At 35.6% G+C, this 21,400-nt stretch overlaps 1 protein-coding gene across 1 annotated transcript in view; it reads right to left on the bottom strand.

Annotated features, from left to right (window-relative positions):
- Positions 1-19,268, bottom strand: part of dysf (dysferlin, limb girdle muscular dystrophy 2B (autosomal recessive)) — a 94,774-nt gene extending 75,506 nt beyond the window's left edge. The window contains exons 1-13 of the mRNA XM_073836632.1: positions 18,914-19,268; positions 9,025-9,080; positions 8,854-8,945; positions 6,582-6,687; positions 5,514-5,628; positions 4,857-5,074; positions 3,330-3,458; positions 3,165-3,227; positions 3,028-3,078; positions 2,773-2,803; positions 2,459-2,574; positions 2,234-2,360; positions 2,053-2,156 (exon numbers count right to left, since the gene is read on the bottom strand). Coding sequence (XP_073692733.1) covers positions 2,053-2,156; positions 2,234-2,360; positions 2,459-2,574; positions 2,773-2,803; positions 3,028-3,078; positions 3,165-3,227; positions 3,330-3,458; positions 4,857-5,074; positions 5,514-5,628; positions 6,582-6,687; positions 8,854-8,945; positions 9,025-9,080; positions 18,914-19,007 — 1,302 coding nt within the window. The 5' untranslated portion in view covers positions 19,008-19,268. The remainder of the gene's footprint in view (positions 1-2,052; positions 2,157-2,233; positions 2,361-2,458; positions 2,575-2,772; positions 2,804-3,027; positions 3,079-3,164; positions 3,228-3,329; positions 3,459-4,856; positions 5,075-5,513; positions 5,629-6,581; positions 6,688-8,853; positions 8,946-9,024; positions 9,081-18,913) is intronic.
- Positions 19,269-21,400: the final 2,132 nt, after the last annotated feature.

Here is a 21,400-nt window from a genome sequence, read left to right as displayed (position 1 = left end):
GGTTCTAGGATGCCTCAGAAACTTGCAGCGGTATAAACACACGCATAGAGTAGATAGCGCCGCAGATGTGTGCAGTGAAAATGGGCAAGAGATTTATTCATCATACAGTGTACATAGATTAAGTGTAGACTTAAGTGTAGACAGTCATTAGGATAACAGTGGTAGTAAAATGTGGTTTAGGCTGAAATAAATACGATATATCAGAATCTGTCTGTATTTAGTAGACATAAACATTCACCTCAGTAACATCTATATGCGTTAACTAGAATTACGACGCGATAAAATGGCGCTAAAAATATGCACGTGAATTACACGCACATGGCTTCTCCACATTCTATATGAACTGAACTACAACACGAACTGATGACAAAGATCAGACATATAGCGGTAGCATTATCGCAATATGACGGGTATAGAAAGATACATTCATTTACATTCAGGCACGCACATTTACCGCTCCCTGAAGATAGCAGAGAATGAAACCGAAGTAAACTTGAACAGAACTATCGTCAGCGCTCTGTAAACGCACAACTGTGTCACAAGTCACATGCACTACCCTTACAAAACGAATAAAGAATTTATTACATATTGACACATTTACATATTATTAAATAAATTAGCACGATAGTATCGTGTATCGGCGATCTCAGAGGCTGACGACAGGACGATATGAAAATTGAGCATATCGCCCAACACTAATTCTGACATAAAGTTACTTTTATTCAACCAGCAAGTTTTTGACCGGAAATGACACAGGCTTCTCCCAAAAGATAATAAGACAATGTACAAGAAGCATCATAGTGTAAAAAAATATTTCTCGGATTTTATTTACATTCGAACAAAAAGTGGCATGTCCAAAATTATTCATACCCTTCTCAATAATCAATACAAACACCTTTATTGGCTATTACAGCAATCAAACGCTTCCTACAATTGCTGACCAGCTTTTTGCATGTCTCCACTGGTATTTTTGCCCATTCTTCTTTAGTGATGAGCTTCAACTCTTTCAGGTTGGAGGGTCTCCTTGCCATTACCCTGATCTTAGCTCCCTCCACAGATTCTCAATTGGATTTAAGTCAGGACTCTGGCTGGGCCACTGCAAAACATTAATGTTTTTGTCTGCTAACCATTTCTTCACCACTTTTGGTGTGTGTTTTGGGTCGTTGTCATGCTGAAATGTCCACTGGTGCCCAAAGGCCAAGTTTCTCTGCAGACTGCCTGATGTTGTTGTTGAGAATTTTGATGTATTGCTCTTTTTTCATGGTGCCGTTTACTGTGATTAGGTTCCCTGGTCCACCGGCTGAAAAACTCCCTCAAAACATTAGGTTCCCCCCCTTTGACAGTGGGAATGGTGTTCTTAGGCTTCTCCTTTTTTATGCCAAATGAAGGCTACATCATTGTGGCCAAACAATTAAATTTTCACTTTTGGCTTTCGACCACGTCCTCTGAAATTTTTCACAGTGCGGAACGTCTTGTATTTTTTAATAATACTTTGCACTGTAGCCACTGGAACTTCAAAACATTTAGATATGGTCTTATAGCCCTGACTTGTGAGCAGCCACAATGCGCAGCCGCAGGTCCTCAGTGAGCTCCTTTGTCTTAGCCATGACTGTCCACAAACCAACAGCAGAGAGCGTCTGTTTTTAACCTGTTGAGTTGATTAAAACAGCTGTCCCCAATGAATCAGGGTAATTAGGATGCTTTAGAACAGCTTGGACTATTTGGACTGGTATAGAACTTTGGGTTTCCCCATAGATTGTGACAGTTTGCAAAGGGTATGAATAATTTTGGACATGCCGCATTTTGTTTACATGTAAATAAGAGCTGAGAAATATTTTTTTTTTTCACAATGCCTCTTGTACATCGTCTTATTATCTTTTGGCAGAAGCCTGTGTCATTTCCGGTCAAAAAAACTTGCTGGTTGAATAAAAGTAACTTAAAGTCAGAACTTGCCAGGGGAATGAATAATTTCGGGCTTGACTGTATATATTAGTACCTCTTCGGCAACCTATTAATACCTTACTATTAAACTAATTACAAAAACAGAAGTACCGTTTTTCCTGCAAAGTTGACCTCCACGAATGGATCCACCAGGTTTTTTCTATTAGTTTCAAAACCAAGGAACTGTTTGACACCATCCATAAGAGCATCATCCACTGTCCGAGGAAAAAAACAGATTAACAAATAAAACAGAAAACACTCACATTTACACACGGATGTGTTCGACACTCACTTTGAGGCAGGTCTTCTGCCCTGAACACTCTGAGAGTAAACGTGGCTCCTGTCAGGGTAAGACCAGCTGGTCTCAACAGGTTCCCCTCTATATCTTCCTTTTCTTCCAGACCCTCTTTCTTATCCATCTGACACATAGCATACGAAAAAGAGAATGAGTGAAATCTATACAATAAGGTTTGATTTGTTAACATGCTGAATCATGCTCAATCCTCCTCTCACTTACCGGAGCTTCATCCCCTGCAGCCAGGACAAACATGCTGGCTTTTAAATAACCTCTGGCCCCAGCAGAAAGATCATCAGGATCTGCCAGCAACAACCATTTCCTGAGAATAGCATGTCCTGTTCGGTGCAACAGAAAAAAGAATGTTAAATATAAATACAGCTTCAATTTTAAAGGCAACAAGCTTAATTGAAATTCTCTTAGACTCAATACTCAAAACAGTGTCCAGGTCCAGAGGTTTGTTTGTTCTGAGACACAATCAAATGGTGCTTTTGAAAAGAGCAATTAACATCACATTATGACTATGTAGTACTTACGGTGTTCATTATACACCATGCCAACATCCAGCTGACAGACAAAACAAGGAAACAAAATTAGTACTATTATTAACAAAGTCTGAAATAACATGTGCATGTGTTCTGAAAATGAGAGATCAGAGGGAGAAAAACATGCCTATGACCAGTAAAGAAAATAAAAATAAAGAATCCTGGAACTCATTGGAAATGAGAAGAAACCACTTAATGAGGACAACGATTAAAAGGAGAAGAATGACTGAGAGAGAAGAAAAATACCTTGAATTCTCCAATGACAGAGTCTTTACGTAGTGACTTGGAGTCAAATACCTTGAAACGGACACAGAGAAGATAACTGAAGGTTTGTGTTAAATCAAAACATCAACTGCATTAATTATGATAATAATATAACTTACGGTTATAAATATAGGCTCATCAAAAAGATCTGAAGGTTTCTCAAAGAAGTTTAGAAAGAAAGTCTGAAAGTAAAGAATATATGCATACATTTACTGAGCATTTACTTAATTCATTTACATAATTTTTATTCCCCTAGTAATGAAACATTGAAAAAAACTTGTTACCTCATCAAAAAATGGATTATTGCCCTTCCTGATGCGCGTTCTCTTTGTCTGTCCTCCAACTGTGACCTTGACAACTGGTTTAATGTTGACACCAGGGAGCTGCCTTCCCTCAATGATGCGCAGCCGTACCTAACATTAATATATTCTGAATTAATGTTTTAAAAAATACAATCGCTGATGATAACATTATTAAAAAGGAAATTAAAGCACTTTTTTAACTTATCTCTGGATATAACCATCTATTATCCATCTATATAAACGTAAGTAGTATTGTTCATATTATTCAAAAGTTTATGATCACTAAGATTTGTAATGTTTTTTAAAGAAGTATTTTATGCTCATTAATGTTCCATTTATTTGATCAAATACTGAAAATGTAAATATTGCAATTTAAAATAACAGTTTTCTATTTCTAAAATACTTTAAAATATAAGTTACTTTGGTGATGCATAGCTGAACTTTCATCAACATCATTACTCCAGTCTTCAGTATCACTGAATGATCATTCAGAAATCATTCTAATATGCTGAATATTATCACTGTTGGAAACAGTTCTGCTGCCAAATATGTTTTTGCAAACTGTGATACTTTTTTCAGGATTCTTTGATGAAAAAAATTTAAAAAGAACAGCATTTATTCAAAATAGAAATCTTTTCTTATGTAAGTCTTTACTATCACATTTGATCAATTTAACACATCCTTGCTGAATAAAATTATTAAGTTCTTTCAAAAAAAAAAAATAAAACATTTTTTTACTGACCCCAAACTTTGAATGGTAGTGTATATTGTTAAAAAACATTCATTTTAAATTGCAATAATGTTACACAATATTACAGTTTTTTCTGTATTTTTAATCAAATAAACGCAGCCTTTAAAAAACATTAAAAATCTTACTGATACCAAACTTTTGAACGGCAGTGTATATAAACTAATAAAAATACTAATATAAATATCTCCACACATCTTTAAGCTGAGATGAGATCAAATGGTTTAAACATACTTGTTTTTTAATTTATTTATTTATTTAGTGGTCAGCATCTTTAAATCCAAATTAAACTTTGCTATTCTTGGATCTATTCTAGAGAATCATGCTCAGGTGTTTGTTTTATTAACACACTGAATACATTGTCTTGCCTAGAGCAAATAAACGAGTTTAAAGCCAAAATAAATGTTCGCCTTACTGCACCTACTGTGTATTACCACAAGGTGGCACTATTTTAAAAGCAGAACCATAGAATGAAAATAAAAGTATATTTAAATTGATAGAGTGGACAGGGATTGTCATTTAATACAAATAAATATAATTAGGAAGTCTTTTCTGTACCGATCCATAAGAAACCACCATTAATTGGCTTATTATAATTTGTCAAGCCATTTTTTGCTGTCGCATAATGACTGACCGACACAGAAATACAAAAAAAAATGATATTGAAGGAAATAAGGTGGAATATTTGCAGACACAGCCAAACATGAACAAAGCAAAATGTGGATTTATAGACACACATACAGAGATGCACATATACACACCTGGAGGTCCTGGGGTTTGTCAGACATGGGGGATTTGTTGCTGTGCCGTTTCTTTTTCTTAAGGCCATGGTTAAAGTTTGGTGGAGCCTTTTTGGGTGGTGCTGTAGGGGCCCCAGTGTCCTGACCCTGGGGTCCTGGAACAGGTTCAGGCTCCTCCACTACCTCCATCATCAGCATGCTCTCAGTGTCGTCCTCGCCCATAGTGTCCAATGAAAAAACTACACATATACACACATCAAATTAATCACAGCCCACAATTGTGAATTGTGAACCTGAACCACAAAACCAGTCTTAAGCAGCACAGATATATTTGTAGCAATAGCCCAAAATACAATGTATGGGTCAAAATGATCAATTTTTCTTTTATACCAAAAATCATTAAGTAAAGAATATGTTCCATGATGATATTTAGTAAATTTTCTACCGTGAATCTTTCAAAACGTAATTTTTGATTAGTAATATGCATCGCTAAGATCTTCATTTGGACAACCACACATCAATAGAAAGCTTTCAGATGATGTACAAATCTCAGTTTTAAAAAAGTTAGCCTTATGACTGGTTTTGTGGTCCAGGGTCACAAATACTAGTGATATTAATTTAAGCATTATTTAACAAGGATCTCACAGTGGGAGCTATATTCAATTTTATCAGACTGACCTGTAACCGTGTCTAGCTCAACTGGGGTGTGTACAGCCTCTGGCTGTGGAGGAGGCTGGAAGATGGGAGCCATCCCTGGTGGAGGGATATAAGAAACCTGCAGGGTTACTGTGGCCTAGAAGAGGAAACACAGATTGAAGATGTTTGACATTTCTCAGAAAAAATGGAGAAAAGAGCACAAGATGTCAAATTAATTTCAACATCGTTAAGAATAAAAAATATTTCTTGAGCACCAAATCAGCATATAAGAATGTTTCTGAAGAATGGTGTGACACTGAAGACTCGAGTAATGATGCTGAAACTTCCGCTTTGCCATAAAAGAAATAAATTACATTTTAAAATATTCATATATTATAATATTTCACAATAAAACTGTATTTTCGATCTGTATTTTATGCTTTCTTTAACTCTGAAGATGTTAAGCACCTAATCATCCTGCTTCTTTCTCTTGCAAGTCTACCTGTTTTTTCTCCCTTTTCCCCTCTCTGTTCATTACTGGAATTTATATTTGTGTATCTGCTAAACATAGAATTACTTAAAAAAAAAATATATGTGATTAATTTTTTAATTGTTATCAAAGTTCTGAGTGATGACCTATCTGTTTTGGGAAGTGTGGGAAAGAAAAGCAGCATGCCAGAGTTGTTTTTGAGATTAGACCGGCGTCAGGCTGATACCTTATAATGTACTTTCCTGAAATTATTTCCGGAATCAGCTATTTCAAGAGCACACGGATGCAAAGGAGCTAAGAAAACCAACTCCACCTTTCCCTCTCCTTCTTTTCGCTCTCAATCATCCAGCGTCACGCAACCTACACGCATGCTGTACCCACACACAATGCCAGGAAGTTCCACTCTGTTGTGTAAGACAGCCTTGTAGTATTTCTTCAAAACTGTCTCTCTTAAATTACTTGTGGAACAAAGTGACGTGAGTTTAATATGGAAAATATTCTTTTCTTCAGAGAGAGGGGAGGTTTAGAATGTAGTAAACATGAAGGTGGGACGTTGCCACCAACAGAAATTTGATAGACATTAAAGTCAGTGAGAACAAGAGACAAACAGACAAACGCACCCCTGTGCTGTTCCTTTTGGTGTCAACCAGGGACACCGTGAAAGTAGCAGCCAGGTTGGGAGAATTGATCACATCTCGAAGAGCTACTCGACACTCCCCTAGAAACCTGTAAAGACACACAAAGGGCTATTTAACAACTGTCATGCTATTTAAAGATGGGGATAAATGCCAAGAAATATAAATAAACACAGACATACAGTTACTAAGCTAAACAACCGTGACACATGACTATGCATCTGACCCTGGATGACAGATTTTTCACTGTCTGGCTAGCTTTTTTTCTAAAAATCGCTGTTCTTCTGTTTCATTCTCAGGCCTCTGGTAAGGTTTGAAAGGAAAGAGGAGACATGGCAAACCGCCCTGACTCACTTCCTGTGGGCATTCCCCTCTTCCTTCCTTTTCTTTCCCTCCTCTCCTATTACTTTATTCCTTCATTATACTGATAATATTTCACGCAATATTCAAGTGTGTTATGTAATATCTAATATAGCATTTATTAACTATTTTCATCTCTGTTATGTATTTGTGTGTTTACTCGAGTACCAAAGAGACAAAATCATAATAAAATGTTTATAGATCAATGTATGGGCATGTAGACATATTGGTTTTTGTCAAACAAAGTGTCCACAACAAATTCAGACTTTATTACACTTAAATGTGACAACATTTTTATGAAACACAATGAGAACTATTAGATCATATTAACACTTTTTATTTGTTTCCAGGTTTTAAAGGCAACAACAGCCTGGAAAACCTAGAAAAGCAGGGCATGCTGGGACATAAACTACTGTTTAAATGTTCGGCATCAGTGCTTTTATTCAATAAGAATGCTTTAAATGGATCAAAAGTGACAGCATGTTTGCATTTAAACTTTTTTTAGAAAACACCTACACCATAATTTATTTGAAATAAATTTACTTCATACTAAGTATACTTCAAATCTATTAACATATTTTTTGACATATCACTTAATTCTGCTGATATACAATTATAATAAAACTTTATTTGGAGCATTTCTTTATTGCACAGTGTGCATTTCTTAATATGTGACCCTGGACCACAAAACCATTCATAAGGGTAAATTTTTTGAAACTGAGATTTATACACACCGAATAAATAAGTTTTCCATTAATGTATGGTTTGTTAGGATAGGGCAATATTTGGCCGAGATACAAATATTTAAAAATCTGGAATCTAAGGGTGCAAAAAAAAATTAAATATTGAGAAAATAGCCTTTAAAGTTGTCTAACTGAAGTTCTTAGCAATGCATATTATTAATCAAAAATTAAGTTTTGATATGTTTATGGTAGAAATTTTACAAAATATCTTCATGGAACATGAGCTTTACTTCATATCCTCATGATTTTTGGCATAAAAGTAAAAACGATCATTTTGACCCATACACTGTATTGTTGGCTATTGCTACAAATATACCCATGCTACTTACGACTGGTTTTGTGGTCCAGGGTCACATTATGCCTAAAATGCATTTAATATTACTATTAATAAGACTTGTACAGTCTCTTTAATATCAGTCTTTAAATGCAAGATACAGTGGTGGCCAAAATTATTAGAACACTAGTATTTTCACCAGCTAAAAAAGATTTTAAGTCCGTTTTTTTTTTTCTTTTGCTGTAGTTTGCCAGTAGGAAATATCAGTTTACATTTACAAACATTCATTTTGCCATGAATTGTAATTGTAACAAGTGAGATTTTTGTTGTAGGTAGACAGTTACTATATGATCATGTATGATTTTATATTGCTTAGAAAATAAAAATGTAAATAAGTCAGTGTGGGATGTTGTATTGGAGCAATTTAATATAAATACTAATGTAATAAAAACATTATTGTAATAATGGATTTAAAAACTATTTAAACTTAAAAACCCATTTTGAATAAGGGTGACAATGACTGCTGTTATTGGTGAACAAATTTACCTAAAAGCATGTTTAGTATGTTCTATATGAGCCTAATTACAAGAAGATTAGATAAAGCAGAAGGCCAGTAGGGAACCACTTTGGTCACAATGAGAATATGGGAATGCACAGCAAATTAAGTGGATGTTTACCACGTTCCGCACTAATGCCACTAGTCATTTAAACAATGGTGCATTCCATAAATTCTACAGCTCTCCCAACTGAATTGTTGAGCAATTGTTTCATGTCGGCAGAGGAGGTGCTTTTGCGTAATATTCTGAGGGACACATTTATACACTCTTAAGAACAAAAAGAGAAATACAGAGGAAATGAGAGTAAAAGAGAGAGACCTTACCTATTCCTGCCCATTTTCTCATGGTCCTTGACCACAACATGAAGCTCTGCTCCAGAATCTAAAGGAACACCCTTCAAGTCCCACTCAAAACCCTAAGAGAAAGAAAAGGGAATGATGAAACAGGAACAGAATAGTGACTTGTGAGTTAAATGTAAGAAGCAATAAACCAACCTCATTCCAGACAGGATTGACATTATTTTTGATGATTTTGGTCTTCTTTTTTGTCCCTACAAAAACAAGAAAAAGAAGGAAAGCAGTTTGTGTGTTTGTCATTGAGTTTTCCATGAGATGTATGTTTAAAAGTTAAGGCCAGTAAGATTTTTTTTTGTAAACAAATGAATACATACACCGCTGTTCAAAAGTCTCTTAAGATCATCAAGACTGCATTTATTTGATCAAAAATACAGAAAAAATATAATGATTTCTATTTTTATTTAATATGCATAAATTCCTGTGATGCAAAGCGGACTTTTCATCAGCCATTATTCTGGAATTCAATGTCACATGATCCTTCAAAAATCATTATAATATGCTGATTTATTATTAGAATTATCTATGTTGCCAGCATTTTTTTTTTTTTTTTTTGGAACCCGTGATATTCTTTTCATGATTCTTTGATTAATAAAAAGTAAAAAAAAAAAACAGCATTTATTCAAAAAATAAATCTTTTCTAACAATATAAGTCTTTGCTATCGCTTTTAATCCATTTAACATATCTTTGCTAAATAAAAGTAATAATTTCTTTTAGAAAAAAAAGCATATTGTGTACTGTTCGAAAATATTTCTATTTTAAATAAATGATGGGTCATTCCGTGTCAAATCAACCAAATTTCAAAAACTTCCACAGCTCAAATTTTAGATTTTGCTCATATTTATTCTGAAGTAAGATAGACATGTATAGTAATGCAAGCTATGCAAACTATTAAATTCATGAATGAATATTTACTGAGTAATCCACTATTTTGTAGAGGGAGGTCAAAATGGCCTTTCACCTTAGATTCAGAGTCAAGTTACAGGAGTTACAGTTACAAGTTACAGTTACTTTGTTGCATTATGTGCCAATGGTGACCATTTAAAAATGGGGAAACAGCACTTTAAGTTTTTTCCAACGTTTGCATGCCTGTAACTCAAGAAGTATTAAAGATATTTAAATGCCCTTTTACAGTAGATATTGGGTCTTAATGAACTTTCCTTTTGACAGCTGGTTCTAGAGATATTTGAATTTCAATTTGGCTCCAGGAGTAAATCATTCAAATGTACACATTTTCAGTGGTCAAAAACCAAATAAGGGTCAATTTGAAAAAATACGATACTTATTTTCTTTTAAAAAGGAATGTCTGAAGAACAAATCATGTTAAAACTAGAGATGTATCTCGTTTCTTTCTGTCAAGACAACTGCATTCAACATACCAGTCTAAGTGCCATAAATATTCTTTTTCCAAAGTTTGCGTGCCTATAACTCAAGAAGTATTAAAGATATCACAATATGATTTTAGATTTAGATTTTCTTCATAAACGTTTCTTTTAGAATCTTAGAATCCTAGAATCCTACATCATTCAGTCCCAGAGATATGGGAATCTCAATAAGGCTCCATGTCCAGATTGTTGAATGTAAACCAATTTTCAGTGGTTGAAAACCAAATGTTGGTGATTTTGTGTACAGCTGATACTTATTTTATTTAAAGAACAATGACTGAAAAAGAAGTAATGTTGAAATCAGAATTGTATATTGTTTCCCTCTATTCGAATGATACAGTGTGACACATCATATTATGAATGTTCAGGAGTATTTGTTAACTCTAGGTAAAGTATGAACACTGTAAAATGTAAAATAAGATAACCCAGGATTCCATTTATAGGGTTCAGAATTATACAGTGTTAATTATTTCAAGTGTGAGAGACGTTAAATGTTTGAGATACGATCAGTGATTCTGCCAAATACGCCCTTTAGCTGTAGATACTACTTGATCTATGACTATGCTTCATGTTTTACAACAACAAACAAGAAAAAGAATTTCTAATAATTAATCCAGATAAAGCAAATCTTGGTAGATGTGAATGCAATGTGTGGCGTAAGCAACCACACTTCCCTATGAGGCGTGGGATTTGTTCCAAACATGTTACAATACCGCATGTTTAAACTCTTGGTAGCTTCAGAAACTATAAAAATGAACAAAATCCCTTCTTCCAAAGAATCCTTTAAATAAAGACTACAGAAAGCATGGTAATGTGCCACAACTTGACCATTTCAGTGAACTTTTAGCACTTAAACAGGTATGTTCTATGCAATTGTTTTGATAGAGGGAAACAAGATACAATTCTAATTTTTAACATTATTTCTTCTTCAGACAATGTTCTTTATATGATCTTCATATCTCATGCATCATATGATAGGGCCTCGACAATTAATATTCCAAAAGAAAAGTTTATTAACAACTAGAGTCTAAAATCATATTGCAATATCTTTAATACTTCTTGAGTTATAGGCATGCAAACTTTGGAAAAAGAATATTTATGTCACTCAGACTGGTATGTTCAATGCAGTTGTCTTGACAGAAAGAAACGAGATACATCTCCAGTTTTACATTATTTGTTCTTATGACATTCCTCTTTGAAATTAAAGAAGTATCATATTTTTTTAAACTGACCCACATTTGGTTTTTGACCATTGAAAATGTGAACATTTTAACGATTTACTCCTGGAGCCATATTAAAGTTCCAATATCTCCGGAACCGAATCTCATAGGGCATTAAAAATATAGATGCCAAAAAGAAAGTTTGTTAAGACCCAATATCTAAAAGGGCATTAAAATAACATTAATACTTCTTGAGTTACAGGTATGCAAACTTTGGAGAAAAGCAAGGAAGAGTGCTGTTTCCCCATTTTTGAATGGTCACCATTGGCACATAATGCAACAAAGATTGCTAAAGTCAACATATTTTACTAATAGAACTACCAATCTCTGTGCAAAAATAAGATAATGATTCTGCCATCTTTCTGAAGTCATTTTAACACCCTGTAACTTGACTCTAAATCTAAGGTGAAAATTTGGACCATTTTGACCTCCCTCTACAAAATAGTGGATGACTCCATAATTATTCATCCGTGACATTTAATATTTTGGCCTTCATCACTATACATGTCTATGTTTCTTAAGAATAAATATTAGCAAAATCAACAATTTGAGCCAGGGACCTCTGATTTAGTTGACACAGAATGACCCTGAAAGAATACTGAAAAAAAGCATCTCAGGTTCCAAAAAATTATTAAGCAACAGTTTCCAGCACTGATAATAAATCGGCATATTAGAATGATTTCTGAAGGGTCATGTGACACTGAATACTGGAGTGGTTATGCTGAAAAATTCAGCTTTGATCACAGAAATAAATTAGATTTTTGATGCATATTAAAATAGAGGAATGTTATTTTACACCATAATAATATTTCACAATATTTTTTTTTCTGTATTTTGATCAAACAAACGCAGCCTTGATGAGCATTAGAAACGTATTTAAAATCCATTAAAAATCTTACTGATCCTAAACTTTTGACTGGCAGTGTATATATTTACATAAAGTAGCATTTAAATGCATTCCAGACATATTCAAAAGTAGATCTAGATGCAATATTGTAAGCAATGAAAATAAATAGTTATTTAATTAAAAGCATTATTCAAATTTGGACAATTTAAAAGAAAAAGGGAAACATTATCAGAACAGGGCATATGAGGACAGTGTATCTGACGTAATATTCTGCAGTGGCCGGCCTCCAGTACATCCATGATGAAAATGTTTTCAGTGAGAGGAAGATGGACAATGGGTACTAACTTCCACCTGACAAATACAGATGAAAGATTTCCACAGGGACACATATTAGGCTTGACGTTGAGCCTGTATTGGTGAAGGCCAATTTAGATCTGATCTAATGAGCAGACACATATTTTCCAAAGTGTTTTGAGACCTACGAACAGCAGTCACATGCACAAACAAGTAAACTACCAATACCATGATGTATCCATTGTATCCATGCAAATCACCACTGGCCTGTCACGCTATGAAGTGTTTCAGGAAAGAACTCTGTTTATCTTCCTGTTTTGGTTGTAGATGTCAAGAGGCGTGAATAAAGCAAAAACAAGCTCCTTTGGCAGATACAAGCTCAGTGGCATTGTGGGAAAACCCTCTTTGCCTGCCTGAAATAGACCTGGAGCCTGAATACCTTTGCACAAGCCAGAAGAGGACAACAAAACACTGGCATGCCATGACATCCTCAACCAGAATGTGACGGAAACCGGCTGGAACGTTCTTAACCGTGACCCTCGAAGTCTTGGGCTTTATTTAGTGTGCATTTCAAAACACATTAGATTAGTCGATGGGTGGATACAATCTGAGAAATAGCCAGGAAACCATAGCTTTGATAAGTATGAGTTAAAAATAACAAGCCGCTGGAGCTTCAGGCCTAGTCGTAATACATTTATTCAGTTTGTATTAAACACAAACTGGATTCACGTCTCATCTCTAGATACTGATACAGTTTCAGCTTTCCATTTTGTCAGCAGCAACAACGCAAACTGAAGAGAACTGTTGGTTGTCAGCAATCCTAACAGTCCACTTTTCTCTGTCAACACCTTTCATTTTAAAAACACTTGCCTCCTGCACAAAGTCAGTCAAATTCGCATGCTGTGTCTCTCTCTTGCACAGTCTGCATGTATTGTTGCTTACTCAGAGCTCAAACTAAGGACTCTGGCAGTTAGACCGGGAGGATCATTTGAGTCTGTGATGTCTATAAATGGAGATGGTATTTGATACCGTGCCTGAGGAGAAAAAAACACTTACTGCAGCTTATTTTATGTCTTCCAGTCTCATCCCTTCTCCCTAACATTCACATACAAAGGAAGACGCACATGTACACACAAGATCCCTCTGATTAGAATGAAATCAGATTAACCCTTCGTAAAAACCCGCTCTCGTTAGTACTAGTTACTGTTGCTACATCTGACAAGCCATGGTGCTCTCACACTTCACATCATGTTTTCACGCAGTGAAAAATACATTACAAAGCTAAGAGAAACTGACAACGCACCAACAGACAAGACGGAGCAGGTTACTTTTTAGGTATGAAACAAAGTATTAGCTTTCAAATTTTGTCATTTGTTTAAAAATCCATACAATAGATACCGTTTTGTGGCTCTTTAATGTGTCGTGACAGATCGTTGTAGCGCCTCAGTTCAAGCAGCACCTTAACCGATCGTCTCTTCAGCTTTACTAGTCATAGCATGAAATGTGAACATCAGAAGGTATATTATTTCAACCGCTGAAAGACCTTAATACACACTATTATTCAAGTTCAAGTCCGCCACTGTTAATCTAACATTACTCTCATGTCTAGTTTGTTTGTCAGACAGAAATGGCAGATTCGGCGTTATGATTGGTCAGATCGACTGTCAATCAAACTTCCTGCACGCTTTCTGAAACTAATGCTGCGTTCCAGGCAGGTTTTTTAACTGGTAAATCACGACTTCAAACCACGACTCATGACTTTGTAGCGTTCCAGGCAAGTCACGCCAAACTGCCTGGGCACATTTATAAATTATTGTTATTTTTATATTATTATATTAATATGATTGCAACGCTATATTGTCCTAAGCTCTATTTTTCCTCCGTGTGCTACTCCGCACGCATTAGGGCTGACATTGTTGTTTCGCGGGCTATTGCTGCCTTCATGTGATATGGGAAAGATGATGCTTTCCACTTTTGAAGTGGAAATTACCAGTGTGTCGTGTTCAGGTGCTTTTGTTGTCGTAGTGAAGAGAAACATGGCGGACTCGGAATTTGGTAAAACAGACCAAATAAAATAACATGAGAAAATTGCCTCCTTCAGAACACTGTACCGCACAGCACCCTACTGTAGGTAGGGCTGGGAATCGATTCCAAAAAGAATCGATTCCTCGATTCCGAGGCATTGGGAATCGAGAGTCGATTCCAACGTTTGGAATCGATCCTCTCAAGGGGAATCGACTCCTCATTCAGAGCCGTTTTCAGTTCAACAAAACTTACCTCTTAAACGGAAGGCTGCATTCCATGAAGGCTGCATATCTCGGCTGCAAGTCATCAAACGTCGATTGACGAAAATAAACGTAATAAAAATGAGTTTAAGGACGCAGCCTTCAGTTTGAGAAGCACCCATTAATTTGCCTCTTGCTCACTAATAGTTATTATAGTCTGATACATTTCCACAAAAAGATTCGTTCGGATAGATTATTTAAATGAACCAGTTCAAAAAACGATTCAGATGTTATTTTACGGGAAAACTGGCTCATGATGTCCACAATTTAGACGACAGAATAGATCATGACGTGTCTTGATCTTATTTACATCTTAAATAAATGCTATTTTTAATCTATCAGCCAAATGATAACTCTGAAAGAAAACGCACGTATCAGTGGCCGAGAGCGCATCTGATTGACAGTTCTCGCCACGAGCTCTCATATCAGTGTTGTTGTTAAAGTTCTGTTTATTTTGTTTCAGTGTATAGTTTTGTCATTTTATACACGTCACATCTTGTTTTATTCATGCAATAAATGCATGTCCACCGCTGAGCTGTGGGTTATGACTAATTTCCTGGGCAACGAATTACAATTTGAAATCAGTCAGAGCTACAGAAAAATAGTATATATATATCTTCTTTTTTTTTTTTTTTTTTTTTACAAATGAAGCTTAATATTATGAGAAGGTAACTTTATACAACCTTTACATCCTGCATACATTGCGAAATTAGCTTCCTCCAATCTAAAAAACAAGAATCGAAAAAGAATCGAAACAACAGTGAGGAATCGATTCTGGAATCGAATCCAATCGATTCCAGAACCAGGAATCGGAATCGGAATCGATTCCAAAATTTTCGGAATCGAACAGCCCTAACTGTAGGCCAGCCACGACAAGCTAGCATCTTCTCTTAACGGTATTTTTAAAGACAACACTACGTTTAAATAGCGACGTTATTAAAATCTTTTATGCCACAGCATTATGGGGGCTACAAACTAACCAACTAAACAGCAGAGAACTTTTAACATCATGCCATGCTTATCATTCAGTATAGTTTCGTTGCTGTCCGCCATGTTGAAAGGTCAAAGTTTATCCCATCTCGGCAGCTCGGGTATCATAAAAAAAATTTGAGCTTTCCAGTGGAAATTACAACGTGAGTGGGTGTTCATGTGCAATTTCGATGTCAGATTTTGGTATTTACCATAATTACGATAGCACATGAAGGCAGCATATGTCACGTCAGAACTCGGAACTGGGAGTACATCGATCTAGAACGAGTTCACGAGTGGGAAGTCACGGGTTTGACTGCCGTTCCAGTGCACTTTCACCGGTAGAAGGTTGGAAAAACACGGGTTACGGGTTGTCTGGAACGCGGCATAAAGGTGCGTTCACGCCATATCGGAATTCCCGTAATTACGAGATTCCAACTTCGATTCCAAAAGCGTTCACATCCTTGTAGAACTTGTAATTACAACTTGTAAACTGGGAGTCTTATGAGAGCTACAACTTATACCACATGACCGCTGTACCACCTGACCAACATAGGCTCTGTTTAGGCGTTGATATTGTTGCCATAGAAAAAGCATAATTCCTAGTCCAAAGAATGCGAATAGCTCAGAGTAGAAAGTCACGTGTTGTCATCTCGAAATTATGGTAATTACGATATGGCCTGAACGCAACATATTCAAAAACGCATATCTAACGAATTATGGGAACTAAACGAAAAAACAAATAAGAAAAATAGGTGACCTCCAGATGTGACACAATCACAAGGCATAATGCAGTGACCTACTCTTTGTTCAGCTCAGAATAAAGGCCAGAACACCTGATTTTCCTTCAATTGTTTGGTGTAATTGTTTATAGAGTGGATAGAGTGACTCAGTATCTGTTTCTGTCAGAATGAGGGAAGCCTTTTCATCACATGACAAAGAGGTGGAAAAAGAGATGACCCTCAGTAATGATACACTACAACATAGAGGAAATGCACAAGATATGACATAACGTGCACAGATAAGGGGGTTTAAGGAATCGTTTCAACCTAATGTACATAAATGCAATAAACGGAACTGAGTAAAGTAACGAATGAATGAATGGATGAACAAACAAATAACTTAATGTTGCTATTGTTAAAGGGATAGTAAAAAAAATTCTGTCATTAATTACTCCCTCTCATGTCATTCCAAACATGTAATACCTTTGTTCCTCTTCTGAGCACAAATTAAGATATTTTTTATTAAATCTGAGAGCTTTCTGACCCTGCACAGACAACAATGCAACTACCATGTTTAAGCCCCAGAAAAGTAGTAAGTAATGTTATAAAGCTACGAAAATAGTTTTTGTGCTCAAAGAAAACACAAAAAACAACTGTGTGGGTGTCAGTTGTGTTGCAGGTCAGAAAGCTTTCAGATTTAATTAAAAATATCTTAATTTGTGTTCTGAAGATGAACAGATTTCTTACTAAAGATCTGTTCATCCAAAAATTAAAATTCTGTTATTAATTACTTACCCTCATGTCATTCCAAACATCTTCGGAAACACAAATTAAGATATTTTTAAAATAGTATGTTACATCAATTGTGCAACCGTAATTTTATGAAGCTACAAGAATACTTTTTGTGCGCAAAAAACCCTCAAAAATAACTTTATTCAACAATTCTTCTCCTCTGCGTCACCCTAGCGCCATATTAGATGCATACCTTTCTGGACCTTGAATGTGGAAGGTCCCTTGCTGTCTATGGAGGGTCAGAAAGCTCTCGGATTTAATCAAAAATATCTCAATGTGTTCCAAAGATAAATGAAAATCGTACAGGTTTGGAACGACATGCAGGTGAGTAATTAATGACAGAATTTAGATTTTTGGGTAAACTATAACTTTAACCTAAACAATTGTTAATTGAAAACTGAAATCAAATAAAATAGAAATATCAGATGAACAGAAATGACAAAGGTTGCCTTGCCTTCAAAACTGAAATTAAAAACACAAATATAAAATTACTAAAACATTGTAATTACAACTGACGACTTCAAATATATTGGAAAAAGCTAATTCAAAATATTAATAAATGCTATGGTAATATATAAACCATACTAAAATAACACTGAAGCAAACGAATGAATGAATCAACTATACTATGGTACTATGATATAACTACATAGCACTGCAAACAATACTATACTCTCTTATCTGTCACAAAATAAAAGTATCCAAATTGAATTTAGAAAAATCTCTGTTCTCCTTGATACTTTCCAGCAGTGTGCCAAGATAATGATCACCAGTGATCTGCTATATAACACAAGGCAGGAACTACATTGTTTCTCTCAGCATCCTGCAAAATAAAGTCCTACTCAAAACAAACCTCATCTTTATTAACTTAATATTAACTTAAAATCTTAATGTTTTCTTGTTTTGTGATCATTTAGACATTCAAATAGGACCATGGTTAAAGAAAGAAAAGGACTTTGTTGCTATGGAAACTCGGAATACAAAAACACATCAAGCTCATCAATCCCACATGCTCACAAACGCATGTTCCTGTCCATCCCTGCGCTGGAACAGGAAACATGGAACAATGAGAGGAACTGCCACTCAGTTTGCGAGGTAGTCTAAAACGAGTGTCCGTCACATTCATTCATTCATTCATTGCGAGAAGTAATAAAAATAAAGAATCAAGTTCAGATCTATCCAAAAAATCTTTTAGATTGTCTAGAACCTTGCAGATGATGATGATGCTGCTATTGGCGGAAATAATCTATCATCCTAGAGTAAAGTTGGCAAAACATTCATTACATACTTGGCAGAAACGTGCTATTTCAACCTTTCAACAATCAATATCAAAAAGGTGCCTCTAATTTAAAAGAGAAATGGCTCATTTTATTGTGTAAAATACTAATATTGTTAGTAAACAAATGCTATTTTACTAAACTACCCAACAGTCTCAATGACTAAAATCTGCATCTAAGCCAACATTTCCATGCTCTCAGCTGGATAGACAATCACGTTTTTGATGTCATCTCTTACCTCTGAAAACGATGCTAGCAAGCGGGTCGCTATGCCTCTCCCCTTTTTCTACATTTCTCAGGTTGGTCGCCCTCTGTAGCAAACACCTCAACATGCTGCCTTGATGCCCAAACTCTCCAACAAGAAGAAAGCCAAACTACCATCAGACCACAAAAGAGGAACAGATCCCAGCAGGACCCTGAAAAAGGTTACTCTGAAGATAAAGGCGTCTTGTGATCTTTAAGTCCAAAACTGAAGATGAGTCTGATGTCCAGAATGGAATGTATAGGCGGGTTGATAAGCCCACCTCAGTCCTGAAAATCAATTTCTGTTTGCGTCCTTGATATGGCGTCCGAATTGATCAATGTATTTCACAGTGTTCCCTTACATGCGTACACAGAGACTGTCATGTAGGAACTTACAGAGCCAAACTTACTGTGGACCACACTTTCCTCTGCAGTGACCCAGCCCATAACTCAAGAGGAAATTTAAACATTTCCTGCAGCTTGTTCTTCTTTCTCCTCAATTATCTTTTCTCTGTTCTTTTAATTAGAATATAAAACATTAATGAATATAAAATATCTTTAAGTTTTACATATGATTTTAAGTTTTGTATGATGCAGTGGACTTTGCAAGAACAGCATCTTGTAATAGATATTTTGGGATTTAATCACACCTTTAATTGCCTACATCAGTACTGAAATTCACTCATTTATGCACTTACAAACATTAGTTATCTTACAGAGTTGTTGTTTTTTTTGTCAGTATACTCTACTACAAGAGTCTCTGTGGTCTCTGTGTAGGCTTGTTACTTTTTAGCTGACATTTCCAGGCAAGGAGCACCACCTACTGCCATGACTTAGTCAGATTTCTTTATGTTTCAACTAGCTTATTATGCAGAGACAACTACAATTGAGTTCAAAAGTTTACATAAACCTTGCAGAATCTGCATACAAAGTGCATGTTATTTTTTATTTAGTACTGACCTGAATAGGATATTTCACACAAGTGTGATTCTTAATACTGTGCTGCTACCTGAATGATCCACAGCTTTTTTTTTTTGTGTGATTTGTTTAGTTGTTCATTAGTCCCTTGTTTGTCCTGAACAGTTAAACTGCCCACTCTTCTTTAGAAAAAATCCCTCAGGTCCCACAAATTCTTTGATTTTAAGCATTTTTGTGTATTTGAATACTTCCATCAATGACTGTATGGTTTTAAGATCCATCTTTTCACACTGAGGACAACTGAGGGACTCATAGCCAACTACTACAGAAGGTTCAAACACTCACTGATGCTCCAGAAGGAAACACAATGCATTAAGACCTGGGGGGTGGAAACTTTTTGAATTTGAAGATCAGGGTAAATGTAAGTTATTTATTTTGTCTTCTGGGAAACATGCAAGTATCTTCTGTAGCTTCTGAAGGGCAGTACTAAATGAAAAAAAAAAAGATATTTAGGCAAAATAAGAAAAATGTACACATCTTCATTTTGTTCAAAAGTTTACACCCCTGGCTCTTAATGCATTGTTTTTCCTGATGGAGCATTTGAACATTTTGTAATAGTTGCATATGACTCCCTCAGTTTTTCTCAGTGTGAAAAGATGGATCTTGAAATCATACAGTCATTGTTGGAATGGGTTCAAATACACAAAATGCTGAAAACCAAAGAATTTGTGGGACCTGAAGGATTTTTCTGAAGAACAACGGGCAGTTTAACTGTTCAGGACAAACAATAATTAAGATTTTGCAGATTCTGCAAGGTGTATGTAAACTTTTGAGATTGACTGTATAAGCTGATTTAGCTGAAAAGGTACAACACTTTGGGATAAAATATTAAGCCTCCTAACCAGCCTGACACAGCAACTGTGGCTCATCCAATGATGTGAGTTTGGGGCGAGACTCTTCAGTTTGTCCACTGACGGCAGATAGAATAAGTGAGGCCTAATTTTTGCAATACAGTTTGGCGATGCAAGCCTGCACATTTTACCTTTAAGCTTGCATCATCTTTTTGTAAACAATCATGACGTGGATTGAAATAAGATTATGTGAAGTTAAATATATACAGCAAATACAGACTGTTCAATGCTGCAAAATTGGTATGCTGCAAGATTGTGTAGTATAGACTACGTTTCATTTTTGTTAGATTTTCCAAAGCCTCAGAAATAAAAGACACAACAAAACAGTATGAAAAAAACAGTATAACTGAGAGTGCAAGATGCTCTCATAATAGTTTAAGTTATTCTTAAATGCATCACTGAATGGATGTAATGGAAGGTAATGCTCTACTGTATTGATCTCATTTCATGATTTACTGTAGCACTTTAACATAGCCTTTTCTGCTTGTGTCTGAGTGCTGGTATATGATTGCCTCATGACTACAGCAATGACAAGCCCTCTATTGAGCAAACAAACTGCATTCCCCGACAAACACAGAGGGTTTTAACCCTGGGGGTGAACGAGCTCCTACGCATCTCTGTGGGGGTAGAGAAAAAAACATTTGGCAAAATTC

The sequence above is a fragment of the Garra rufa genome, chromosome 3 (assembly GCF_049309525.1).
Source record: "Garra rufa chromosome 3, GarRuf1.0, whole genome shotgun sequence".
NCBI classification, from domain to species: Eukaryota; Metazoa; Chordata; class Actinopteri; order Cypriniformes; family Cyprinidae; genus Garra; species Garra rufa.
This window is presented reverse-complemented; position numbering and strand designations above follow the sequence as displayed.